Raw genomic sequence first — 24,952 nt, forward strand, 5'->3', positions numbered from 1 at the left:
GGCTGGCTGGGCGCTCCAGCCACGTTTCCTGGCGGCCCTCGGCGTTCCGCAAGCCGAGCCCCAGGCCGGCCTTGCTGCGGTGGAGCCTTTTCCCAGAGTGGCCCCGGCCGCTGACGTCGGCAAGAGTGAGCCTTTGGATGGCGGGTGCCATCTTAGAGGCAGGGATGGGGGCTTCCATCTTGGGCGACCCGATGGGAGTTGCCATCTTGGCCACGTGGACGGCGGTTGCCATCTTGGTGAGGTCCATGGGGGCCTCCATCTTAGGGATGATGATGGGGGCCACCATCTTGAGGGCTCCCAGGCAGTCCCCCCCTCCTCCACTCGCCCTCGATCTAGCCACGATGTCGCAGAGTTGTCTCCCGCCCAGTTAGGGCAGACAGAGCTAGACCTGGCTAGGCGGCCTGGAGAGGAGGATGAGGTCTCCCTCTCCGACTCTGAGGCCGTCGCCAGCGGCGAGCGCCCCCCAAGAGGTGCAGGCGATCTTCGCACCACCACCACCAGGCCGGCCTGACCTCCTCAGATCTGGAGGGAGACGCTGAGGCTGACGCCAGGGAGGATTTAGAGGAGGGTGAGCTGTCTGGGGAGGATGAGGCCTGCGAGCCAGACCCCCCTACTGTCTCGGCGTGTCTTTTCTAGATAGAGGATTTCCCTAGGCTCCTCAAAAAGACCCTTAAATCACTCGCTATTGCTCCTCCGACGGAGGGCAGAGCCTCACAAGAGTCCGAGTTGCCGAGGGTGGGTGAAGCGCTGTTCCCTGTTCCTACTCCTACCCTGGCTGAGATCCTGTGCCCAGTTAACCTCATGGAGGTCATTAAGGCCGTGTGGGACAAGCCTGCTGTGTTGGGCCCATATCCCAGCTCTCTTGAAAAGCTTTATAGTTTCCCTCCTTTCATGATGGAGAAGTTCCAGGTCCCAGTTGTGGATGCCCCGGTGTCCACTTTGGTCTTGTCCGCCGTCTTCTGTAAGGACGGGAAGGACATGTTAAAAATTCCGGAGGACAAAAATGCTGAGACGGCCCTCAAAAAGGCCCATGAGGCTATGTCAGTGGCTATAAGGGCGGCAGCAGCAGCATCCATAGTGGCTCCAATGGATGAGAGAACTCCTGCAGGAGGTGCCTCTCCATAAGCCCTACCTCAGACAGGGCCTTAACAAGATAGCCTTGGCATCGGCCTACATGGCCAATGGGACGTTAGACGCAATCCAGTATTGTGCCAGGGCTCAGGCAGCGGCAGTCACGGTTCGCCACCAGCTCTGGCTTAAAAACTGGAATGTGGATGCCAAATCCAAGAACAATTTGGCCTTCACTTCCTTTCTTGGGACAAAATTGTTTGGCAAGTCACTCGACCAGGTCCTCATAGAAGACAAGGACAAGAAAAAGTCCTTGCCAGGGGGCCTGAAACTAGAAGCCAGGTCTAGGTCTAGGCCCAGAAAGCAGTTTTTTCGTTCCTCCAGACCCTTCTCCCCCTCCTCTTCCTTCCAAACCAGAGACTCCAAGAACCTTTGGCCAATGCTGGGGCGATTCCAGACTTCAGCCCAGACAATCCAGGCCACCTTTCCAACAGAGAGGCCAGATCGGAGGCGGAAGGGGAGCTCGCAAACAGCAACAACAATGATGGGGCGCCCCCAGTGGGGGCAGGCTGAGAGACTTTGTTGCAATTTGGGAACAATCCACCAAAGACCAATGGGTGCTGAACACCCTGAGGTCGGGTTACAGAATAGAGTTCCACCACTTGCCCCACGAGAGATTTATTCCATCCCCAAAGACAAAGGACTTGGCCAAGCATCACCTCCTACTGGAGGCCATCAGAGACTTGCTCCACTTGGGGGCCATAGAGGAGGTCCCGGTTTCTCAATGGAGTAGAGGCTGCTATTCCACTTTCTTCTTGGTTCCAAAGAAGAACGGTTCTTGGAGGACGATTCTAAACTTAAGAAGGGTCAACACCTACATAACCAACAAAAAGTTCCGGATGGAAACCCTCAAGTCCATTCTGGAGGCCCTTCAGCCCAGGGACTTTCTCTCTTCCTTAGACTTGTGCGATGCCTATTTTCATATTCCGGTTCACCCCAACCACTGATGTTACCTGAGGTTCGCCTACGACAACCGCCACTACCAATACAAGGCCCTGCCCTTCGGTCTGTCATCGGCTCCGAGGGTGTTCACAAAAGTCTTGGTGGCGCTAGTGTCACACTGGAGGACAAGAGGGATCCATGTCTACCCTTACCTGGACGATCTGCTCATCTGGTCGCCTACACTACACCAGGGCCAGGCCGACATACATCAGATCCTACGTTCCCTGGAGGACCATGGGTTCCTGGTCAACATGGCAAAGAGTTCCACCAGACCAGCACGTCAGATCCTGCACTTGGGAGCACGCCTCGACACAGAAAGGGGCCTGATTTCCTTCACACCAGAAAGGATCCAAGCCACATCCAGGGCGGTTGCCCAGATTCTGACTCGGCCCAGGGCCTGATGGTAGCAGCGAGGGACTGCGTCCCATGGGCCAGATTCCACTCCAGACCCCTTCAGTGGTTACTCCTTCCCCATCAGGAGGCCGTAGCAACAAGGTCCAACGTCAAGATTTCTGTTACACCCCAGGTCCTCGACTCACTGCGGTGGTGGATATCACCAGCGGTACACAGGGGTCGGCAGATCTGGTGTCCCCCAAAGGTCCTGATAACGACTGACGCGAGCCTGAGGGGTTGGGGGGCTCATTGCAGGCCCCATATGGTGCAGGGGAGATGGTCGCCCAAAGAACAGACCATGTCCATCAAGTGGCTAGAGCTGAGGGCGGTCAGGCTGGCTCTCAGGGCCTTTCACTAGTCAGTCTGCAACAGGTCAGTCCTAGTCAGGACGGACAACGTGACAACCAAGGCTCACCTCAACCGCGAGGGCGGGACAAGGTCGTGAGATCTGATGAACGAGACACGCTTGCTGTTCCAATGGGCAGAAGCCAACCTCATCTCCATCGAGGCTGAACATCTTCAGGGGGAGCTCAACACAGTCACGGACTGGCTAAGCAGGTCAGACATCAACCAAGGCGAATGGGCGCTTCACCCAGAGGTGTTCCAACAGATAACTCGTCGACTGGGTCGGCCAGAGGTAGACATGTTCGCCGCCCCGATAAACACCAAGCTGCCCAGGTTCGTGTCACGGTTTCAAACAGAGGGCGCCGAAGCGGTCGACGCCTTCAACCTTCAGTGGCCAAGGACGCTGGTCTATGCCTTTCCTCCGCTGCCCCTTGTGCCCAGGCTGGTGGCCAAGATCTGAAGAGACAAGATCGACCTGATTCTGGTGGCACTGGCGTGGCCCAGGAGGGTGTGGTTCTCCGAGATCCTGACCATGGCATCGGACTCCCTGGCCCTCCCTCACGGCCAGGATCTCCTGAGCCAGGGCCAGGTTCTTCACCCCGACCCAGAGTGGTTGAACCTTCACACCTGGAGGCTGAACGCGACATGTTACAGCGATGCGGCTACTCTTCCGAGGTCATAGATTCCATCCTGGCTTCAAGGCGTCCATCGACCAACCGCATCTACGAGGCCACTTTTAGGTCCTTTAAGAGATGGTGCAAACTAAAACACATAAGCTATCTCAGCTTCTCAGTCCCAGACTTACTTCAATTTCTACAGGATGGCATAAAAAAGGGTCTCAGGCCTAACACAGTCAGGAGACAGGTGGCGGCTATCACTTCAGTGTTGCCCCATAGGAAAGCTACAGCTATGTCGTCCCACCCCCACATTAGGAGGCTGTTAAAGGGCGTCTCCAACAAGGCTCCCCTCACCAGGCATCGTTTCCCAGCTTGGGATCTTCACACAGTCCTAAAGGCTCTGACAGTGGGACCGTTCGAGCCTATCCGTGAGGCCTCCCTAAAACACCTTACCCTTAAGGTCATCTTCCTTACAGCCATAACCTCTGCCAGACAGGTGTCAGAGCTGGGAGCCCTGTCAGTCCGCAAGGACTTATGTATTTTCAGGCCAGACTCTGTGTGTCTCCGACCGGACCCCACCTTCTTGCCCAAGGTTAATTCGGCGTTTCACATCTCCCAGGACATCTTGCTGCCTTCCTTTTGTCCCAATCCCAAGAAGGACTTGGAAAAAATCTGGCACACCCTGGATGTGCGCAGGGCTCTGAAGGTCTATATCAAGAGAACTGGTACATTTAGGGTCTCTGAGGCCTTGTTTGTCTCCTTCTGCCAGGGGTCCTTGGGGCGTAAGGGGCGTTTCTACCCTGAGTAGGTGGATCAGGACATGTATCAAAGAGGGCTACTGGGTCCTAGACCTCGCTCTCCCTGAGGGGGTGTTGGTTCACGCTACAAGGAGCGCATCTACATCTGCGGCTCTAGTCACTAATGCCTCCTTAGCGGAGATTTGTAGGGCGGCAACATGGAAGCCTCCCTCCACCTTCATTAGATACTATAAGCTGGATGTGTTCCAATCTGCAGGCGGCCTTCGGCAGAAGGATCCTCCAACAGATGGTAGCTGGGTCCGCAGGCTCCGGTTAGGCACCTTCCCTTCCTTCTGGAGAGGGCTTTTGTAAATCCCAGGTTACAGGAGGTCAGGACCCTCTCTGCTGGGAAAACGAACGTTGGGTACTTAACGTGATACGTTCATTTCCAGCAGATGATGGTCCTGGCATCCTGCCCACTCTTGGTGCCACCTGCGGACCAGTCCAGCCTGGTGGTTGACTTGCCTAGTTTTCTGTTTGCTTGCTGGTTGCTTGTTTCCTTAGTGAGGCCAGGCTCCCTGGAGTTGGTCTTTAGAGTTTTAGGTTACATTGGTGTTTTTTACCAATAAAGCTTCAGTTCTTGATTTATCTGCTACTCGCTTGGCTTGTCATTGACTGAGGCCCAGGGGGGTTAGCTCCTCCCTATATAGGAGCCGGTCTTTCTTTGTCCCTGCCTACAGGAGTGAATGGGAGGTGCATAACCCAGGTTACAGGATGCCAGGACCCTCATCTGCTGGAAATGAACATATCACGGTAAGTACCCAATGTTCGTTTTCGCCGCTATCTCCCCAATGTTACCTAAGCCCGGGCTTAGGGCCAAAGACTGTGTACATATGTTTCCAAGTGCCTTTCCTTCCCTCTCTGCCCTCCAGCAATGGCAATAACAAAAGAAACCAGTGTCCCTCGGTGGGGAGTGAGAGAGAGAGACCTTTTTCTGGTGGGCTCTTTGTTGGGGCCAAGCTTTGTGAGGTGAGGCAGGGAAGAAGGATCGTGGGGGGCACTGGGATGGAGGTGGGGAGAAAGGGAGATGGGAAACACCGGGGGATGTGAAGCAAACAGCCTGCACTTTCCCCCAGAGAGAGGCTTCCTGGAGGAGGAGAAGGTGGGAGAAAAAGAAGAGCCCCACTTAGTTGCAACTTCTTTCTCTCAGGCACACCCAGGAGCCTCAACTCCCCTTCCCACCCTTTTTCTTTCCCTCAGAGCAACCAGACATCCTCCTTTTCCAGGACGTTTCAACCTTCTTTCCAGGAGGAACTCCAAAGGGTCCCTTCATCTGTAGTCTTACTAATAAGAAGCCTGGATGTATACCAGATGACCAGATGATCATGACAAAAGAAAGACTAAGGCACTGAGAATTGTAGAACCTTTGAGGAAAATCGAGGACATGAGCAAAAAGCAGAAAACATTCATGGAAATGTAAATCCAGGCTTCTCAGCCAGGCTCAAAATGGGGGACATTTTGGAATTCTTTTTGGACAGAAAGCTGAAATGGAAGGTGCTTCCTGAAAAAAGGACAGTGTCTGCTCACCCTGTGTGAGATCTGGTGTCAGATCTGTGCTCAAAAAATAAAACTCATTTGAATCAAAAGAAGCTTTATTGATGAACTCAGGCAAAATGCATCCATTAATAGGTTTTTGCAAGGTCTAAAGCCAGCAGAAACTATATCCAATACTTAACTCTCTCCAAAGTCCTCCCAATTCCCAAGCTAAACCAACTAGAAGCTGAGGTTGCCATAGAGACCCTTTTTTACACACCCATTCATTTCCCCCAGATAGTCTAACCTTGAAAAGCTCCATTCCCAGTCTCCACTCTCCCCACACATACCAAACTTGAAGCAATACTGATAACAACCCTACAGTTGCAAATCCCTCCCCCCTCTCTATTCTAGAAGCAGTTCAATACAACATTTTTTAAATAATAAAATTAAACTCATCATTTTCCAACCTTATCTAACAAAACTCATTATATTGATTCTGAGGTACCTTCATGGCAGAACCTTACAAAATTGAATGCGGGGGGGGGGGGGGGTTCCTCAGGGTTCCAGAGCTGGCCTTCTGGGGCTCAGGGTTTTCCCCACATGCTCCTGGTTCTGCCTGCTAGTCCTTTGGGTTGCCCCCTCCCCAGGTGCTGGCTCTTCTCTCAAGGTGGGTTGGGGAAAGAGAGGCAGCGGCACTGGAAAAAGAAGAGAAGGAGGAAGAATAAGAGGAGGAAGGGGAGGGAGAAGTGGAGGAGATAGAGGGAAAAGGAGAGTAAAGGATGAGGATCCTCCTTTGTAGGCACCATTTCTCTGCTCCTCGCTGCCTCTGTACCTACTCTGAACCCCGACCGCAGCTTAGGAAGCCACAGAAAACCAGGACACACAGCTACAATCGGGATAAGGCATTTCAGAAAAGCCTTAAAGCTGGGAATGTCCTGGGTTTTTTTTAGGACAAATGGTAATCCTAGAATAAACTGCATTTGGAATGCTATTTGAAAGTGATGCTGAATCCTGGTCACTTCAAACTAGATAATCAACCAGCAACTTGCTTTGCTTACTTGTGAATTGGTCTACTGTATTGTCAGTAAGAATTGTATTTTGGCTGTCCATAGTTGAAATGTGGCCCCTGAGAGCTTTTCTAGATTCTCCATCCCTAGGTTTAAGAGTATTATTTATTGTGCAATCCAGAACCAAGACTCTTGTGAACCTCTTTCTTTCCAAACCTGCTTCTCACTATTTCCTAATACTTGAGAGGGCTTGAGTTCATTTTTTGCCCTTTCATTGATCATTTTTTCAATACATGAAATTCACCTCCAGATGGTAAAATTATGTTAACTATTAATGTACCCGAACCTCTTGTTTTGGTTGTTGCTGTTACTGTCTCTTTGTATTTATAGAGCTGGAAATATATGTACTTTTCTGAAATATAATGTATTTTCCCAGTGGATAAGCTTCCCACATCTTGTAATTTGAGTTCCAGTGTTTCCACATGGAGCTAACCCCAGAAGGCCAGTTCTACAACAGCCGAATGCTCCAGAAAAACGTAAACAATTTATTTGTAGAATATACAAAACTAGACAGAGACATCCAGTGAACAATCAACGACTCTCTCAAGGCCAAGCCCTAATGCAGTCAGATTACTTTAGAGCCTGCCTGATGGTGAAATGGGCAAGCTTTAAAACCCTAACTTTGAAGCTGAGGCTGGTAAAAAAAATGTCTTATGAATGAATGTCAGAGCTAAACTATGTGCTATATGCAGCTGCCTGCCCTTGAATAAGAATGGCCTTCAGGCACTTCTAACTCAAGAGTAATTTCCTCACTGCCTGGAAGAAGCTACTGCCTAGGCATACTTCCTTGGTAGTGCAAGTAGTGGCGGCAGGGGGCTCAGATTTAGAGGGGTGCTGGTTAACCTCTTCCTATGTTCATATTATTGCTGTTAGCCCATGAATTTGGGATCTGCACTGTAGTTCTTCCTCCTGATGGATGCCCTGTTCCTGACAATCCCCTGCCACCCACCAATTATTAACATGACAGAAGAGATGCCTGGAAACTAATTCACCAGGGGGAGTGGCTAGCCATAAAAGTCACATGATGGTTTTTTCCACTCCTCAGGGGCCTCCCTTCCTGCCTCCATTATGGTCAGAGCTTTTTTGTCTTAGCTGTGCCATCCTAAGGCACAGGATGAGTACATGATTGTAACTTCTTTGAGAACCTCTGCTTTGAAAAGGTTATCTTCAGAAATAGATGTGGATAAGAAAATTCTTATTCAGAAACAAAAAAGCCTCCCCTCCATCCCAGAAGAAACCTGTATTCCTTGTTCTCCTCCTTAATGCATTAAAACAATAACAGCAGTTTATTCTACTAAGGAATTGCTTCCAACCCCACACAGACATCTTGAAAAGCCCTGTGGGGGTCTGCCAGAAAGAAGAGCAGAAGTATCTGTTAACTAGTCTAAATAGTTACATTTTAAATAAGAATGCCTGCAGATGGGCTTGCCGTTCAACTGGTCCCTTGTTAGAACATAAGCAGATAAAAATGGCTAGAACTGACTCCTTCATCTATCCAAGGAATTGGAAAGAATGTAAAACACATACAATGCCTGGAGAGCCTCCTACATCTACCCAAAGAGGACAAGCAGCTTTTGTTCCTCTGACGCCCCATTTTGTCTCCTTTAAGTCCTATTCCAAGGGCAAGAAGACATCAGCTTCCATCCTAGCAGGTGGATCAGGCCATGCATTACTATCTGCCCTGAGTCCTTGGGTGGTCACCACCAGAAACTTAGCCACTCACACCAGAGTACAGCCATATTAATGCCTGTAGCCATCATAGGTAGCAGAGACCAACAGAGTGGCCATGTGGAAGCCATCATACATGTTTGTTAGGCATCACTAGCCTAACTAGTTTACTGTGACTTATGTCACTCTGTTTTATCTTATTTTTATTGCTGTAACCCACCCGGATTCCTTGTGATTGGGCGGGCTATAAAGAAATTATTATTATTATATTATTATTAACAGCTTGACTTGGCTGAGGCTGTAGTTGGCAGCAGGGCCTTACAGCAAATGCTCATACCTAGGTCATTGAGATGCCAGCAGCACTCACCCTAATCAGGTTAGCTTTGGGGCTCTCATCTACTAGTAAAAGGGACATTGGTTCTTACCTGTGATTTGTCCATTTCCAGTAGATAAGGGACCCAAACTCTGGCCCACCCAGTTTTGCCCTATGGGGAGCAAGTTAGATAAGTTCACTGGCTGTCTTTGGCTAGTTCTGTATATTGTGAAATGCAAATAAATTGTTCACATTTTTCTGGAGCATTCTGGCTTTCTGGGGTTAGCTCCATCCATGTGGGGTCACCAGAAGCTCTTCTTTCTTTCCTACCTATCTGGAGCGAGTGGGAGGAGCATAACCCAAACTACAGGAAATAGACTTTTCACAGGTACGAGCCAATGTCCCCATTTGTAGTGCCTTATAAAAGTAATAGGTAGTCACATTGAAACTAAGTATAATTCTGTCTTTTCTCTCTCCTATTCATCCCTACATGACTGCTTTAGAAAAAGAAAAGGCCTGCATCATTTACAGATGAACTTGCAGCTCGTATCAAAGTGGACATGCTAAGTAAACTGGAGGACGACCAATTGTGTAAGCTGCTTCTCAGTTCGTTTTCATTTTGTAAAGTTGACACACACACACACACACACACACACACACGTATATACACATACATATGGACAGACAGACAAACACTTTATTTTGGTCTTCAACCAATAAATACAATTAGTAAAACACACTAAATTTATAAAATTGATCTCTAACATCAAAGCTTTTTGACTACCATTTGAGGATGCAACTTACACATTGTGTAACAAAACTTGGCCACTTTTGGTAAAATTCTTTTGATTATTCAGCAAATAATGTAATAAAAATAATCAAAGTGCCCAGAAATTTAGATAAGAAACGGGTGATCAACTGGTAATTAATATCCCTGTAAAACTGACAGTCCAAAAGTACATAATTCTGTGATTCTTTGTGCTGTAGTTTCTAACGCATCCGTGTCACAAAGGCAATATTGTATTTCATAAGGGAGTTTCCTATATTTCCCTTCCAAAACTGCTGTAGGGAGAGCATTAAACCGACCTAATGATAAAGCTCTCTTAAATTTGAGGGCTTTAATATAATATATATACGTTGCTGGTTTAGAAACTAGGATTTGGTTATTTACAAATATGATTAGAAAAAGCAGCCACTTCTGTCTGGTCTTCTATATCTAAAATTCCTAAATATCTTCCTTACTGATTTGAAATTTTGTTGAGGTTTTTTTATCTTTTGTCTTTCCTGCTCATACATATTCATTATCAACATTTTGGATTTTTCTTCATTTACTTGGAATCCTGATGCTTCACTGTATTCCTTTAGTACTCTTAGTAGTTCATTCATATTTTCAATCAGGTTTGCCAGATCATTAGATCATCTGTGAAGGCATGCAACTTGTACTCCATATTTTGGATTTTAATTCCTTTGATTTCCCAGCAGAGGAGGAGACGAGCATCCTATCAGTGGGTAGCTCTGCCTACAAGGCCCCTGTTAGGCAGGGAGAGAAGAAAACAAAGGCCAGGGCCTGGCCCCGCCTCTATGAGCGGAGCGACCCCTAGTGACCTCAGTCTTCTTCCTGCCTAGCTCCTGGTAGGACGTGCTTTTGGTTGCCTGCAACCAAAACCTTTTCTCTACACTTGGATACCATTTGGATTCAGCTCCCCAGACTTGCCTGGCTTGCTCCTTTTCTCCTTTTTCCCTCTTCTATTTTTCCTCACTCAAAAAAAAAAACCCTCTCCCTTTTCTCTTCTACTCTCCTCCCCTCTTTCCTTCCTCCTCTCTGGATTCCATGGTGGGTGAGGAAGAGGCCAGGTCAGTGGGTGAGCTCGCTTCCACTCAGCCTGGGCCAGCCCCGGCTTTGCCGGATGTGTACCCTGAGGCCCCAACAATATCAGCCAGCCAAGGAGTGGAAGCGCAGCCGCAGCGGCCTGAGGGAGCTACCCTGCTGTCCGCTGCTGGGGCCAGGGGTTCCTAGCCAACCCGGTCGGGGTTGGAATAGGGAGAGCCTACACCGCCGGCGCTCGAGACCGTCGTAGGGGAGGATGTAAGTAATTCCCCCCCACCACCAGAGATGGTGCGCTGGTTCTGCTCCTTCTTGGCCCAGGAAGCCCCGGGCCTTGCCAGGACTTCCCAGGGGGAGGGTGATCCCAGCGGCCGTGACCTCTGGGCCCCAGCAGTACACTTATTGGGAGTGGGGGCAGTCCCTTTGCCTCCCTGTTTCCCCCCCTTTCTGGGCTGGTTGGGCCTGTCCCTCACCAGGCCCTCCCCATGTCTGGGGGTTTGCCGCCCGGTCTCTTCAGCAACCGGGACAGTGCTTACCCCTTCCAGTGGGGGGGCCTCTCGGGCTACAGAACCTAGCCGTGGGTGGTTCTTCCCAGGGAGACTCAATTGCCCTTCTCTGACCCGCGGAAGCAGGTCGCGTGATCACGCGGTCAATAATGGGGGTGGCCATCCTGGCCACATGGTCCGTCATGGCCACTGCCATCTTGGTTCCAACCCAAAAGCAAGGTCACCGGGCCATGTGGTTCCTAGTGGGGGCCACCATTTTGAAACCACATACCTGGATGGCAGCAGCCATCTTGGAGGCCTCTGACAACAGCCTCCAGACTGCCCCTACCCGGGACAGCTGTTCTTCCTCCTACCCCTCCACCAGTGCCCTCCCCATGGGACCTCTCGGGAGTCAGGTCAGTCTCAGAGAGGGGCGGGCTCTTGGGCCCAACTGGGGAGGGGCTTCCCTAAGGGGCCATAACTGACTTTTTGGGGACTCAGTCAGGCCCCCAGACCCAGGTCCGAACCACTCCGGTCATCTCTCAGACCTCCTCAAGGTCTAGAGAGGGAGAGGTTGAAGCCTCCCACTCGGGCTCAGACTCAGAACACTCATATCACCCTCCTGCAAAGAGAGCTAGATACGCCAGAGACTAATAAGCACAAACACTCTCCATCAGTCCACTCCTTAGATGATGAGGGGTCCCCAAAGAGTTTAGACTCCGTGGCATTGGACTCTGAAGAGGGCAAACTTTCCCGAGAGGAAGGGGAGGTAACTAAAGATACTCCCATGACTTCTTGCCTCTAGATTATGAAATAGAGGCATACAGCCAATTGGCAAATGTAAAACACTATAAGGAATACATGAAAGACCCTACAGAAGATATATTGAAATATATAAAAATCACTCTGGAAGAGGCATTAAATATGGGATATATAAAAACCAACGTTTTTGAATATTTATTGGATTCCCCGGGTAGGATCCCTTTATTTTACTTATTACCTGAGATACATAAGGATAAGATTCCAGTTCTAGGTAGACCTATTGTGTCTGGCTGTGGTTCTATTTTGGAACCATTGGCTATATATATTTCATCTTTCCTGAAACCTTTAATTCCTGATAAACCTTTTTATATAAAGGACACCAAGGAGTTTGTTAAATATATAGAACAACTTAAACCACCTGTAGAAGAATTCTTTTTGGTGACATTGGATGTCATATCACTTTACACCAACATTCCTCAAAATGAGGCCTTGGAGATTTTAGAAGCAGTTTTGCTGTCTAGACCTTTGGGACTCCCCCCTATTCATTTTCTCTTACATCTCATATAAATAACTCTGACCAAAAATTACTTTAAATTCGGTAACCAATTCTACTGGCAAACCTCTGGGGTAGCAGTGGGTTGTAAGTTTGCCCCTGAGTTGGCAAACTTATACATGAACCATTTTGAACGCTCATATATATTAAGCAATGAACTATTCTCCCCCCCATATAAATACGTGGAAGAGATTTTTAGATGATATTTTTTGCATATGGGTGGGATCTGAGACTTCGCTTAAGGAATTTTTGGGTTTTCTTAATAGTATCCATGAAAGCATCAAATTTGATATGATATACAGTTCCTGTACAGTGAATTTTCTGGATGTAAATATTCATACAGCAGGGGGCTCATTTGAAATGAACTTATACAAAAAACCAATGGATGGTAATTATTTTTTAAGATACGACAGCTATCATCCAATGCCTCTTAAAAACAACCTTCCATATTCACAATTCTTACGTATCAGACGAAATTGCAAAACACTGGAAGGGTACGAAAGGGAATCGAATATTACATGCCTCCAGTTTTTGGAGAAAGGGTATCCCTTCAAGAGAGTACCCGATAGCGTGGTTATACCGCTTACTTTCAATACACATTCACAGAGGGTGAAATAAAGCATTATGAAACATTGGCATCTGCTGGAAAATATATCAGGATATAAAAACAAACCGATGTTTGCCTATAAACGTACTCAAAACATCAAGAACATAATAGTATGGGCAGACTTTGGTTTTCCAGCTATAAAAAAAGGTTTGAGGGTCAAGGGACATCACATCTGTGTACATTGCTCAGTATGTATACACAGCAGCAACTTGAAATGTTTTGTGAATACTGCTGATGGCAAAAGTTATGAAATATAAAAAAAATTATATGTGCAAGTAAAAATGTCATATACATAATTGAATGCCCTTGTAAACTACTTTATGTGGGCATGACCAGCAGAGAGACAAGAACACAAATCATTGAACACAGGAGTTGTATCAAAAACCATAAAATAGAAGCTCCATTGGTAAAACATTTTTAGAGGAACATCATGCTTTTGATTCATTCAAATTTTGGTGCATAGATGGGATTTCCAATATTAAAAACTTAAAACAATTACAAATATTGGGTCTTAGTGAGCAATACATGACCATTGTTGCTTTTGAATTGAGTAGATACACATTGAGTGAGTTGATGAGCAGATACAATATATTTTAAATGTTTATAGGCCGCTGAGGAAGACTGCGGTCGAAAGGCGTCTGGCCTTTAGTGTTTTATATCATTTTATGATTTAATTTTTGCATTTACATAACTCTTAGTGGGCTATTGTTACCATTTTAGAAATTTTACTGGCTTTCCTGCTCCAGGGGTCGATTAGTCTGGATATGAGTTTGGATATTTTTTGCTCATTTTTCAGTGGGGTACTTATACCCTTTTAGAAATTCTACTGGCTTCTCTACTCCAGGGTTTATTTAAGCCCTTATTTCTTCACAGTAGTGTCTTTTGGTAATTGGAAGTGGGATATAATTTATTTAATTTATTTAGTTATATTTTACACATACAGACTTTCTTTGGCAGAACTCTTTAGTTTTGTTTTTTGTTCTCGCCTCTTTAGCCAGAAGGTTATCCTCCTCTTATAAATAAGACCACCAAAATGTTAGGCATTAGCTTGCCCTCAAACAACATGCCTGTTCCTGATTCTGACCTTCCCAGGGTTGGCGAGGAGCTCTTTCCAATTACAGTTTCCTCTGTCCAAGAGATCCCATGTGCCTATAATATCATGCAGATTATTAGGGATGAATGGAATAGGTCAGCTGTGAGTAGGCCTGACCACAGTGTTACTCGCAAACATTATATCCTTCAACAAGGAGTTATGGATAGTCTCAAAGTACCCCTGGTGGATGCCCCGGTGTTGGCCTTGGTTTCGTCTGCTGTGTTGGCCAGAGATGGTGAGGATACCCTTAGAAACCCAGAGGGCCGAGGGGGCCCTCAAAAAGACCCACGAGGCTATTTCCATAGCTATTAGGGTGGCTGCCACTGTCTCCATGGTGATGCGTGTTTCCCTCCAGTGGTCTAGAGATTTACTTGAATTGCTGCCCAATGCAGATACCAAAGTCAGGCAGACAATTAAGATTGCCAAAGCCTCTGCCTTCAGGGCAGACAGCACCCTTGATGCAGTCCAACAGTGCGCGAGGGCACAGGCAGCAGCTGTGACAGTCAGACGTCAATTCTGGATAAAAACTGGCATGTAGACTCCAGGTACAAACAGAATTTGGCTTTCACCCCCTTTCTGGGCACAAAAGTGTTTGGGGAATCCCTTGATCCTGTTTTGTTGGAAGGCAAGGATAAAAAGAAAACCTTGCCCTTGGCCAAAAAGGAGGATAAAAGGCAGTTTAGGAATCACTCTTCCTTTCGATCTTCCCGGTCTTTCTTTCTCTGCAACTCTAACTCCAACTCCTTCTAAGCCAGGGAGTCTAGACCCAATAAGTTTTGCTGGGGAAGATTCCAAGTTCTCCAAGCAAAACCAATCCTCCTTCACCTCCAAAAACGGAGGAGGCTCCAAATCATCCCCAAAAAACCAACAATCATGACGGGGTCCCTCCAGTAGGGGGCCGACTCCAGGGATTTGCACTGGCTTGGGAGAGATCCACAACAGACAGTTGGGTTCTCAACACTGTCCGCCTGGGATACAAGATAGAGTTCCATCACACCCCTCGCGACCTGTTCATTCCTTCTCCCAAGTCCAGTGATCCTGAAAAACATTTCCACCTGCTGGAAGCCATCGATCATCTGTTCGCCATCCAAGCCATTGAGCCCGTACCAGACGACCAAAAGGGACAGGGATGTTATTCTACCTTTTCCCTCGTGCCCAAGAAAAACGGGACCTGGAGGGCCATCCTAAACCCAAGGGCAGTCAACCGGTTTGTCCGCAAAAAGAAATTCACAATGGAGGCTCTCAGGACCATCCTGGACAGTCTTCAGCCCAAAGACTTTCTTTCTTCTCTGGATCTTCAAGATGCTTATTTGCATATTTTGATTCACCCATCATCCTGTGGTTTTCTCCGCTTCAGATATGGCAGACTTCATTTCCAATACAGAGCGCTCCACTTTGCGCTCTCATCAGCTCCCAGGGTATTTACCAAAGTCATGGTGGCCCTGGTCGCTCATTGGAGATCTCACCACCTCCATGTATACCCCTATTTGGACGGCCTCCTATTTCAGTCGCCCTCAAAACAACAATGATCCCCAGGTTGCTGGAGGACGGCGGCTTCCTGATCAACCTGGAAAAGAGCTCTATCCATTTCAAACAGCAGATTCTTCACCTGGGGGCCCAGATAGACACCCAGGCAGGAACAATCTGCCTTCCTCAAGATTGGATCATGACCATCCGAAGGGCAGTCCAGAGTCAGCCTGCAGTTACTTTCTCACCTGCAGGGCCTGATGATTGCTATGATCAACTGCCTGCCTTGGGTGAGGTTCCACGCCAGGCCTCTCCAGTGGCTTCTCCTCCCTCACCAATGAGCCATTGCCCAGAAGAGACACCAAAAGATCCAGGTTCCCGACAAGGTACGCCAGTCCCTCCGGTGGTGGAGTCCCAAGTCAGTCTCAAGGGGTCGCCCCATTTGGGTGACGGAAAAGATCCAGATCACCACAAATGCCAGTCTTTGAGGCTGGGGAGCCTATTACGGCTCTTGCCTGGCCCAGGGGTGGCGGAGCCCCAAAGAACAGTCCCACAGCATCAACTGGCTAGAGCTTCGAGCAATTCGTCTGGCTCTCTGGTCCTTCAAACAGCTGGTTCTCCACAAGGCTGTCATCGTATGGACAGATAACATTACTTGTTAGAAAAATTTGTTTTGGGTGATGTCTCTTGCCCATGGTTCAGAAGTGGCACCAACTGGATGTAGATGTAGTCTCTTCTGAAACTCAGAATCAAAGCAAACTCCAACACAGACTTCAGCTTGCTGGAACAATGCCTAGTGAAACAGCTGCTTAATTAATGAAACAAACTTCAGCAGGCTTCACTCTTCAGAGGGCTATTATTTGTCTTAGTTGCTAGTTACACAAGCTAATAAGCTACAACTGTACAACACATCTTCACTCTTAGAGTCCATTCTCTCAGAAAAAAAACCAGAACATAAGATCAGTCTCAGAAGATCAACTTTCCCACAATGTAACTCCTTAGTTCAGCCTCTTTCTCACAAGTTGCCATGCAGCATAGGAACCAATCACAGTACAAACAGAAAACATGTCTTGTTTACATTTTGTCTCGTCCGTTGTCCTTGAACAGTTTTGTCTGAGGCCTAGACTTTTTGGCCTTCAGTCTGTAACCAATTTAAACTTTAGCAACCAATGTCACATCTGAACATTTTCAGCACAAATATACAATAACATTACTGCCAAGGCCCATGTCAACCATCAGGGTGGGAGAAAGTTGTGGTCCCTAATGGAAGAGGCCTAGATTCTTCTGACCTGGGCAGAAACCAATCTGCTGTCCTTAGAGGACGAACATCTACAGGGACAGCTAAACACCAAGGCTGATTGGCTAAGACGGACCAACATAGACCACAGAGAATGGAGTCTTCACCCTGAAGTGTTCCAAATCATAATAGCGGCCTTCGGCCATCTGATCATAGACCTGCTTGCCGCCCTCATCAATGCCAAAACTCCCAGATTCTTCTCGAGGTTTCAGACACAAGGGGCAGAGGATTTTGACTCCCTAAACTGCCACTGGCCGGTGGGTCTCCTATATGCTTTTCCACTGGTTCCGGTGCTGACAAAAAAATCCATAGGACCAGATCAGAGGTCATCTTGGTGGCCCCAGCATGGCCCAGATGCCCCTGGTTCTCAGAGATCCTCAACATGTCAACCCAGAGTCTACCTGTCCCGCCGAGACCAGACCTGCTGTCTCAAGGACAAGTTCATCATCCAGACCTGACATGGCTTCAGCTTCATGCCTGGAGATTGAGCGGATCATGTTGACCAGTTATGGATACTCCTGGCTTCTAGATGACCATTGACCATCAAGATTTATGAATACACCTTCAAAGACTTCAGGAGATGGTGTAAGCGCAAAAAAGGAGACTTCATTCGGGTCACAGTCTCTACACTCCTCCAGTTCCTTCAAGAGGGATTCGACCAGGGTCTCCGACCTAACACAATAAAGAGACAGGTGGCTGCGATTACCTCTATCCTTCCTCAAGATCAAGCTACTCAGATATCCCAACATCCTCATATTCAAAGATTACTCAAAGGAGTCTCCAACAGGGCGCCTCCGACAAGACATCGGTTTCCGTCATGGGACCTTCACAAGATCCTGAAGGCTTTGACGATACAACCCGTCGAATCTCTGAGAGAGGCGTCCCTCAAATTCCTCACCTTCAAAACACTAATCCTTACAGCTGTGACATCGGCCCGCCGTGTCTCTGAGATCGGGGCACTTTCAGTGAGGAAGGAGCTCTGCATCAGCAGACCAGACTCTATTCTGCTTTACTAGACCCGACCTTCATTCCCAAGGTGAACTCGGTTTTTCACTCGTCTCAAGACATCGTATTGCCCTCCTTCTGTCTTTGTGGGGCTGGGGCTTCACGTGGCTCTGGCTTGAGACTGAGAAAGCGTGCCAACAAAAGATTCAGAAAAGATCTGGCACACTCTAGATGTGCGCAGAGCCATCAAAATTTATCTCATGAGAACAGTGACCTTCAGGAAGTCAGAAGCTCTCTTCATCTCCTTCCAACCGAGATCCAAGGGCAAAAAGGTTTCGCTCTCCACACTCTCAAGATGGATCAGAGAGTGCATTATCGCCTGCTACAGAGCCCTGGATTTAGTCCCCCCAGAGGGCATTACTGCCCATTCCACCAGAAGCGCAGCTACCTCGACAGCGCTGTCTACTAACGCACCTCTGGCTGAGAATTGCAGAGCGGCCATGTGGAAGTCCCCTTCCACATTTGTCAAACACTAAGCTTGACATTTTCTAGTCTGCTGAGGTGGCCTTTGGTCGTAGGGTTCTACAACAGGTGGTCCCTGACATGTCCTCTGTGCCAGCAGGCCCTCCCTAAAACTGGGGCAGTGCTTTTGTTAATCCCATTGATAGGATGTTCGGCTCCTTCTCTACTGGAAAATGGAACGTTAGTACTTACCTGAGATATGTCCCTTTCCAGCAGAGAAGGTCCGAGCATCCTCCCCACCCTATCTGCCTGCTGACACTAGTGGACAAGATTAGGGTGTTTTGCTTCAGTTTTAAAATGCCTTCGGTCTCACTGATTGGTCAAGTCTAGACATCAAAAATGATAGAGAGGCCTAAACGGTTCTTGGCTGATCATTGACTGAGGTCACTAGGGGTCGCTCCGCTCATAGAGGCGGGGTCAGGCCCTGGCCTTTGTTTTCTTCTCTGCCTGCCTAACAGGAGCCTTGTAGGCAGAGCTACCCATTGATAGGATGCTTGGACCTTCTCTGCTGGAAAGGGACGTATCTCAGGTAAGTACTAACATTCCATTTTTTTGTTTGCTCTTATAGCATTATTTAAGATTTCTAATGTTATTATAAATAGCAACGGTGATAGTGGACATCCCTGTCTCACTCCTTTTTGAACTTTGTAAGTTTTTTGGTGTTTTGCTATTCACAATCAAAGCTGCTTCTTGGCATTTGTAGATGTTGTCTATATATTTCTTATAATTTGAGCCAATATCCATTTCATCTAAGTTTTTTTCATAAAATTCCAATTTATTTTATCAAAGGCTTTTTCTGCATCTATAAAGAGTAGTGCTAATTTTTTATGTATATTTTTTTCATGATGTTCGATTATATTAAGTTTTTGATATTATCTTTCATTAATCTAGTTGGTAAAAATCCCGCATGGTCATTGTGTATCCAATTTATCAATCCTTTTTTTAGTCGTTCTGCCAATATTCCAGTAAAAATTTTGCAGTCACAATTTATTAGATGATGATGATGATGATGATGATGATGATAAAGATTTATTTCTAGCCCACCCAATCACGAAGAATCCGGGTGGGTTACAACAATAAAATACATCAAATTACAAAAGAATTTTAAAAACCAAACCCTAGACCTACCCCCCCCCCCATTCCCAGTACTAAAACAGAATTAAACAGTAATAGAATAAAAACATTAAAAACATTAAAGACATTAAACAGAAAAAATAGGCAGAAACATAGGGGGGGAAGAATAGACAGATGCTTTATGAATAAAGCATATCTGGGGAGGATAACTAAGTTGGAAAGGCCTGCCAGAAGAGATCCGTCTTAAGTGCTTTCATAAAAGCTGTCAGAGTGGAAATATGACGGATCTCCTCCGGCAGGTCATTCCATAGTTTTGGAGCAGTAATAGAAAAGGCCCTCTGGGAAACTGATGTTAGCCTAGATTTTTTTGGCTGTAGTAGATTTCTTCCAGAGGACCTTAGTGTGTGGGATGGACACTGTTCCCTCAAGTACTCTGGGCCCAAGCCATGTAGAGTTTTAAAGGTAATCACCAACACCTTGTACTTTGCTCGGAAACTAATAGGCAGCCAGTGCAGGGACTTCTAGACCGGTCGTTCCTAGAAGTTCCCATGATCAATCTGGCTGCCATATTTTGTACCAACTGAAGTTTCCAAATTTGGCACAAGGGTAGCCCCAAGTAGAGCACATTACAGAAGTCCAATCGAGAGGTTACCAGTGCATGTACTGCTGTTTCCAGGTCCCTTGGCTCCAAGAAGGGGCGCAGTTGCCGTATCAGACGAAGCTGATAGCAGGCGCTCTTGACTGTTGCATTCACCTGAGCTGTCAGTTGGAGCGACTAGTCAACTGATACCCCCAAATTGCAAACAGAATCCTTCAGGGGAAGTGTGACCCCATCCAGAACTGGCTGACACAACTCCATTCTTGGATTCGGGGTTCCTATAGGACAGTGATGGCAAACCTTTTCAGGTTCGTGTGCCGGGGGCGGGGCTTCTACCCCCAGGATGTGGGATGGGTGCCAAGGGTGGGGCTATGACCTCCAGGGGCAGGGCTACCACCCCAGGGGCGGAGCTTCTGTCCCCCTTTTCAGAGGGAGGGAGCATCTGGCTCCTCCCCCGGGCATTTGAGGGCCTCTGAGGGTCCCTTAGGGGCTGTCAGAGGCCGGCAAACAGTCCTTGGAGGACAGTGCTCCGTCCTCCGGGGTTTGCCTGCTTCTGACGGTCCCTTAGGGGCCATCAGAGGCGAGCAAACAGTCCTCGGAGGACAGTGCTCCATCCTCCGGGGTTTGCCAGCCTCTGAGGGTCCCTTTGGGGCCGTCAGAGGCTGGCAAACAATCCTCGGAGGACGGCGCCCAGCGACATGAGCCGTTGGGCTCTGTCCTCCGGGGTTTGCCGGCCTCTGAGGGTCCCAGGGAGACACCTCAGGACCAGCAAAGGCCCGGGAGGGAGTCCAGGACCTGGCACTCCTCCGTCCTGGGCTGCCCCTCTAAGGAGGGAGCTCCGAGAAGGGAAGGGCCACGAAGTGCCCCAGGACCTGGCACTCCTCCGTCCTGGGCTGCCCCATGGGCCTTCCCCTCTCGGAGCTCTCTCTAAGGGGGGAGCTCCGAGAAGGGAAGGGCCAAGAAGCAGCCCAGGACTGGCTCCTGGCGCCATTTTCTTGCTTCCCGCTGTCTCCACGAGACAGCGGGAGGCCCGAAAATGGCAGGGAGGAGGAGGAACGGGCACACACGTGCCTGTTTCTCCTTCCCCAAGGCCCCGTGCCCGGCGAAACGGCCTGGAGTGCCACTTCCGGCACGCGTGCCATAGGTTCGCCATCACGGCTATAGCAAGTACCTCCATCTTACCTGGATTCAGCTTAAGGCAGTTTCCCCTCATTCAGTCCATTACCGCCCCAAGACAGGCATTCAGAGGAGAGATGCCATCCCTAGTCACTGCTTCAGTCTGAGACATAGAGAAATATATTTGGGTGTCATCAGCGTACTGATAACACCCCGCCCCATGTCTCTGGATGATCTCACCAAGCGGCTTCATGTAAATGTTAAACAGCATTGGGGACAGAATCGCGCCTTGAGGGATGCCCGATTTGAGCTCCCTCTTGGCTGAACAACTGTTCTCAAGTGACACCATCTGGAACCTGCCCAAGAGGTAGGACCGGAACCACTGCAATGCAGTGCCTCTAATACCCAACTCTCTCAGGCGTTCCAGAAGGATACCGTGGTCAATGGTATCGAAGGCCGCTGAGAGGTCCAAGAGCACCAGCAGGGTCACACTTCCCCTGTCGATGCCCAGACGGAGATCATCGACTAAGGTGACCATGGCAGTCTCAACTCCGTATCCTGTCCTGAATCCAGTTTGAAATGTATCCAGAGAATCCGTTTCCACCAAGACTGCTTGTAGATGATTGACGACCGCTCTCTCGATCACCTTGCTCAGAAATGGTAGTAACGAGACTGGTCTATAGTTATTTCTATCCAGGGGGTCCAGGGAAGGCTTTTTAAAGAGTGGTCTAACTACTGCCTCCTTGAGACAGGGAGGCAGGGAGCCTTCCCTGAGGGATGCATTAATTAGGTTTTTCAGCATCACCATGATTTTTTTCTCCCCCCTGGATAGCCAGCCAGGTTGGGCAAGGGTCAAGAGGGCAAGTCGTCTTTTTCAAACTACTAAGAAGCTTGTCCACATCCTCAGTACTTACCGACTCAAATTGATCCAGTCTAACAGTAATGGCGGAGGCACTGGCTGCCTCTCTAGTTGTCTCTGTTCTGAAATTGGCATCCAAATCAGCTCTTATCCGAGAGATTTTATCTGCAAAATAATCATTAAAAGCGTCACAGCAGGCTTCAGAAGAATCTAATAAAGGGTTCTGGGTAGTAGGTAGTTGGGTTAAGTTCCTCACTACCCTGAACAGCTCAGCTGGACGAGATTTTGCAGACGCGATAGATGCAGAATTGAAGGATTTCTTAGCTGCATCTATCACCACTTGATAGGACCTAAGAAAGGTCGAATGAAGTGTCTTATTGGATATGAGTTGAGATCTCTGCCACTGGTGCTCTAGTCGTTGTCTTTGTTTGTCTAAGATGTTCCGTATACCAAGGGTATACCAAGGGTTACGATTTTGAGCGAGTTGGAAAGGACGCTTAGGAGCGATCATGTCAATCGCTCTGGTAAAGTTGTTATTCCACATATTAACCAGAGTTTCGACAGAATCGCCAGCACTGCCAACCATAATACCCTCTAGGGCTTCTTGGAACCTGACCGGTTCCATCAGCCTTTGAGGGCGGACCATTCTAATCGGTCCTCCACCTCCGGAGAGAGGGATAGTAGCCTTCAGTCCAAACTTAACCAGGAAATGATCCGTCCATGACAGAGCAGAGATACTAATTATCTCCGCCCAAGAATATGCCTGTTCCGTGCAGAAGACCACATTGAGGGCATGACCTGCGCAATGTGTAGGCTCGGAGACTATCTGGGAGAGGCCCATGTTTGTAATGGGAACCATGAACTCCCGAGCTGCACCAGTAAGGTTAGTCAGCCCAATCTCGAGGGGGATGTTGAGGTCGCCCAGGACTAGCAGCCTAGGCGACTCCAGCACCAGCTCCGAGACTAGTTGCATCAGCTCGGCTAGGGAGTCTGTTAGGTTACAGGGTGGACGAGAAACCAACAGAATCCCCAGCCTCTCCCTGGTCTTCAAGATAAGGTAAATGCACTCGATGAGAGATTGGTCTGTAATGTTTGGGTTCTAGGTGGTCGCAGTTCTCTTTCGGTATTAATGCTACGTTTGCTTGTTGCCAAGATTTTGGTATTTCTCCTTTTAATATTCCATTCATCGTTCTTTGAAGAGGTGCTATTAGTTGTTTGTTAAATGTTGTATAAAATTCTGCTCCCAAACCATCCAGGCCCAGCATTTTTCCTAATATAATTTTCTTAATTCTATCTGGAATTTCTTCTACTGTTATTTCTTTGTTCAGTTCGTTTTGTTTTTTTTGTTCTTCAGATAATTTGTTTATTTTTTATTAAAAATACTTGATTTAACAAAACAGATATTACAAAAAGACACGAAACATAAAACAGATAATACATAACACATTGACACAATTATATACAACATACACACCTCTTATCTATCTTTCTAATATCTACTCGATATTATTCATATTATCACATATTCTATAATATTTTATAATAAGATTGTGAATTTATGTTTAGACCTCCTAGATTTCCATCCCTTCATTCCTTTCTAGTTATCCTTCTTTCCTCATTTCTTTCACCTCCTTTCATTTCTTCCCACTTAAGCACACACTCATCTATAATCTTCCTTTCCTACTTACTCATACCCTCTCACTTACTGTACCCTCTTCCTTGACATCTTCTCCATTCACCTTCAAATCATAATTAATTTCTTCAATCATCATCTTCTCTTAACCAAACTAACAAACTCTTCTCTCACACACAAACTAACTTCCTTCCTACCAATGCTAAGTTAATTCATGGATCAATGACTTCCTTAATTTGATTCTGCCTGAGAATCCTATCACATAGTAATGGGGGAGAAAATCTATGTACTTAAATTATTCCTTTAATTCTTTTTCATTATCCTCCAAAAACTTAACTACTTTAATCCATTCACTTACATATCACTATTCTGATTTCTCTCTAAATGCTTGTGTTAATTTATACATCATCATTCCGTCATACAATTTCAACAACCATTTCTCCTTTGAGGGAATATCTTTACCTTTCCATTTCTGGGCAAAACAAACCTGTGCAAGGGAGATGATACAAAATGCAATTTTTTCTTGTTCTCTACTAATTTTGTCATCAAATATCCCTAAAAGGAAAAATTCTGGTTTTAACTGTAACTTAACATTCAAAATTTCATCAATAGAATTTATTATCATTAACCAGTATTCTTTTGCTCGTTTACATGTCCACCAACGATGATAAAAGGTACCTATCTCCTTTCTGCATTTCCAACACAAATTTTTGTTGGATTTGTTCATCTTTGCAATTTTTTCAGGGGAGAGGTGCTATTGATAAAATATTTTATAGAAATTTTCCTTTAAGTTCTGGGAAGCCGTATATTTAAATCCATTTTCCCATATTTTTCCCCATTGGGACATTTGTACAGGGTGACCAATATATTTTGCCCATTTTATCATTTGGATTTTGACAGTTTCATCTTCTGTATCATATTCCAAAAGGATTCCATAAATTCTCTTAATCAGACTATTTTCTTCTTTCTCTAGATATTTTCCTAATTCAGGTTCCTTCTTGTTAAATCCATATAATTTATAATTAACTTGGAATCTTTCTTTTAATTGTCTGTGGGCAAACCAGGTTATATTCCAACCCTCTTCATTCAATTTCTCTCTAGGTTTTAATGCCCAATTGCCTTCTCTTCTTTCTAAAATAGCTTTATAAGTATACCATTTTATATCCTTTATCATTTCCTTTCTATAAAAGGCCACATGTGTAGAGACCCACTTGCCCATTTTTGGTAAGATCCTTCTTTTATATCCATTCCAAATTCTAATTAGTTATTTCTTTATGCAGTGGTTTGAAAAGTTCTTATTTAATAATAATAATAATAATAAATTTTATTTATAGACCGCTATTCTGCAATGATCATAGCGGCGTACAGTA

At 46.9% G+C, this 24,952-nt stretch overlaps 1 protein-coding gene across 8 annotated transcripts in view; it reads left to right on the plus strand.

Moving 5' to 3' along the window:
- The window catches only part of LOC149319007 (WASH complex subunit 2A-like), a 174,022-nt gene that overhangs the window by 32,604 nt on the left and 116,466 nt on the right, over nucleotides 1-24,952 (plus strand). For all 8 annotated transcript variants that reach the window (XM_089510917.1, XM_089510914.1, XM_089510910.1 and 5 more), the window contains one exon: nucleotides 9,250-9,337. In XM_089510917.1, the coding sequence (XP_089367043.1) occupies nucleotides 9,250-9,337 (88 nt within the window). The remainder of the gene's footprint in view (nucleotides 1-9,249; nucleotides 9,338-24,952) is intronic.

The sequence above is a fragment of the Sceloporus occidentalis genome, unplaced genomic scaffold (assembly GCF_023333645.1).
Source record: "Sceloporus occidentalis isolate IW3139 unplaced genomic scaffold, rSceOcc1.0.p SCAF_2, whole genome shotgun sequence".
Lineage (NCBI taxonomy): Eukaryota > Metazoa > Chordata > Lepidosauria > Squamata > Phrynosomatidae > Sceloporus > Sceloporus occidentalis.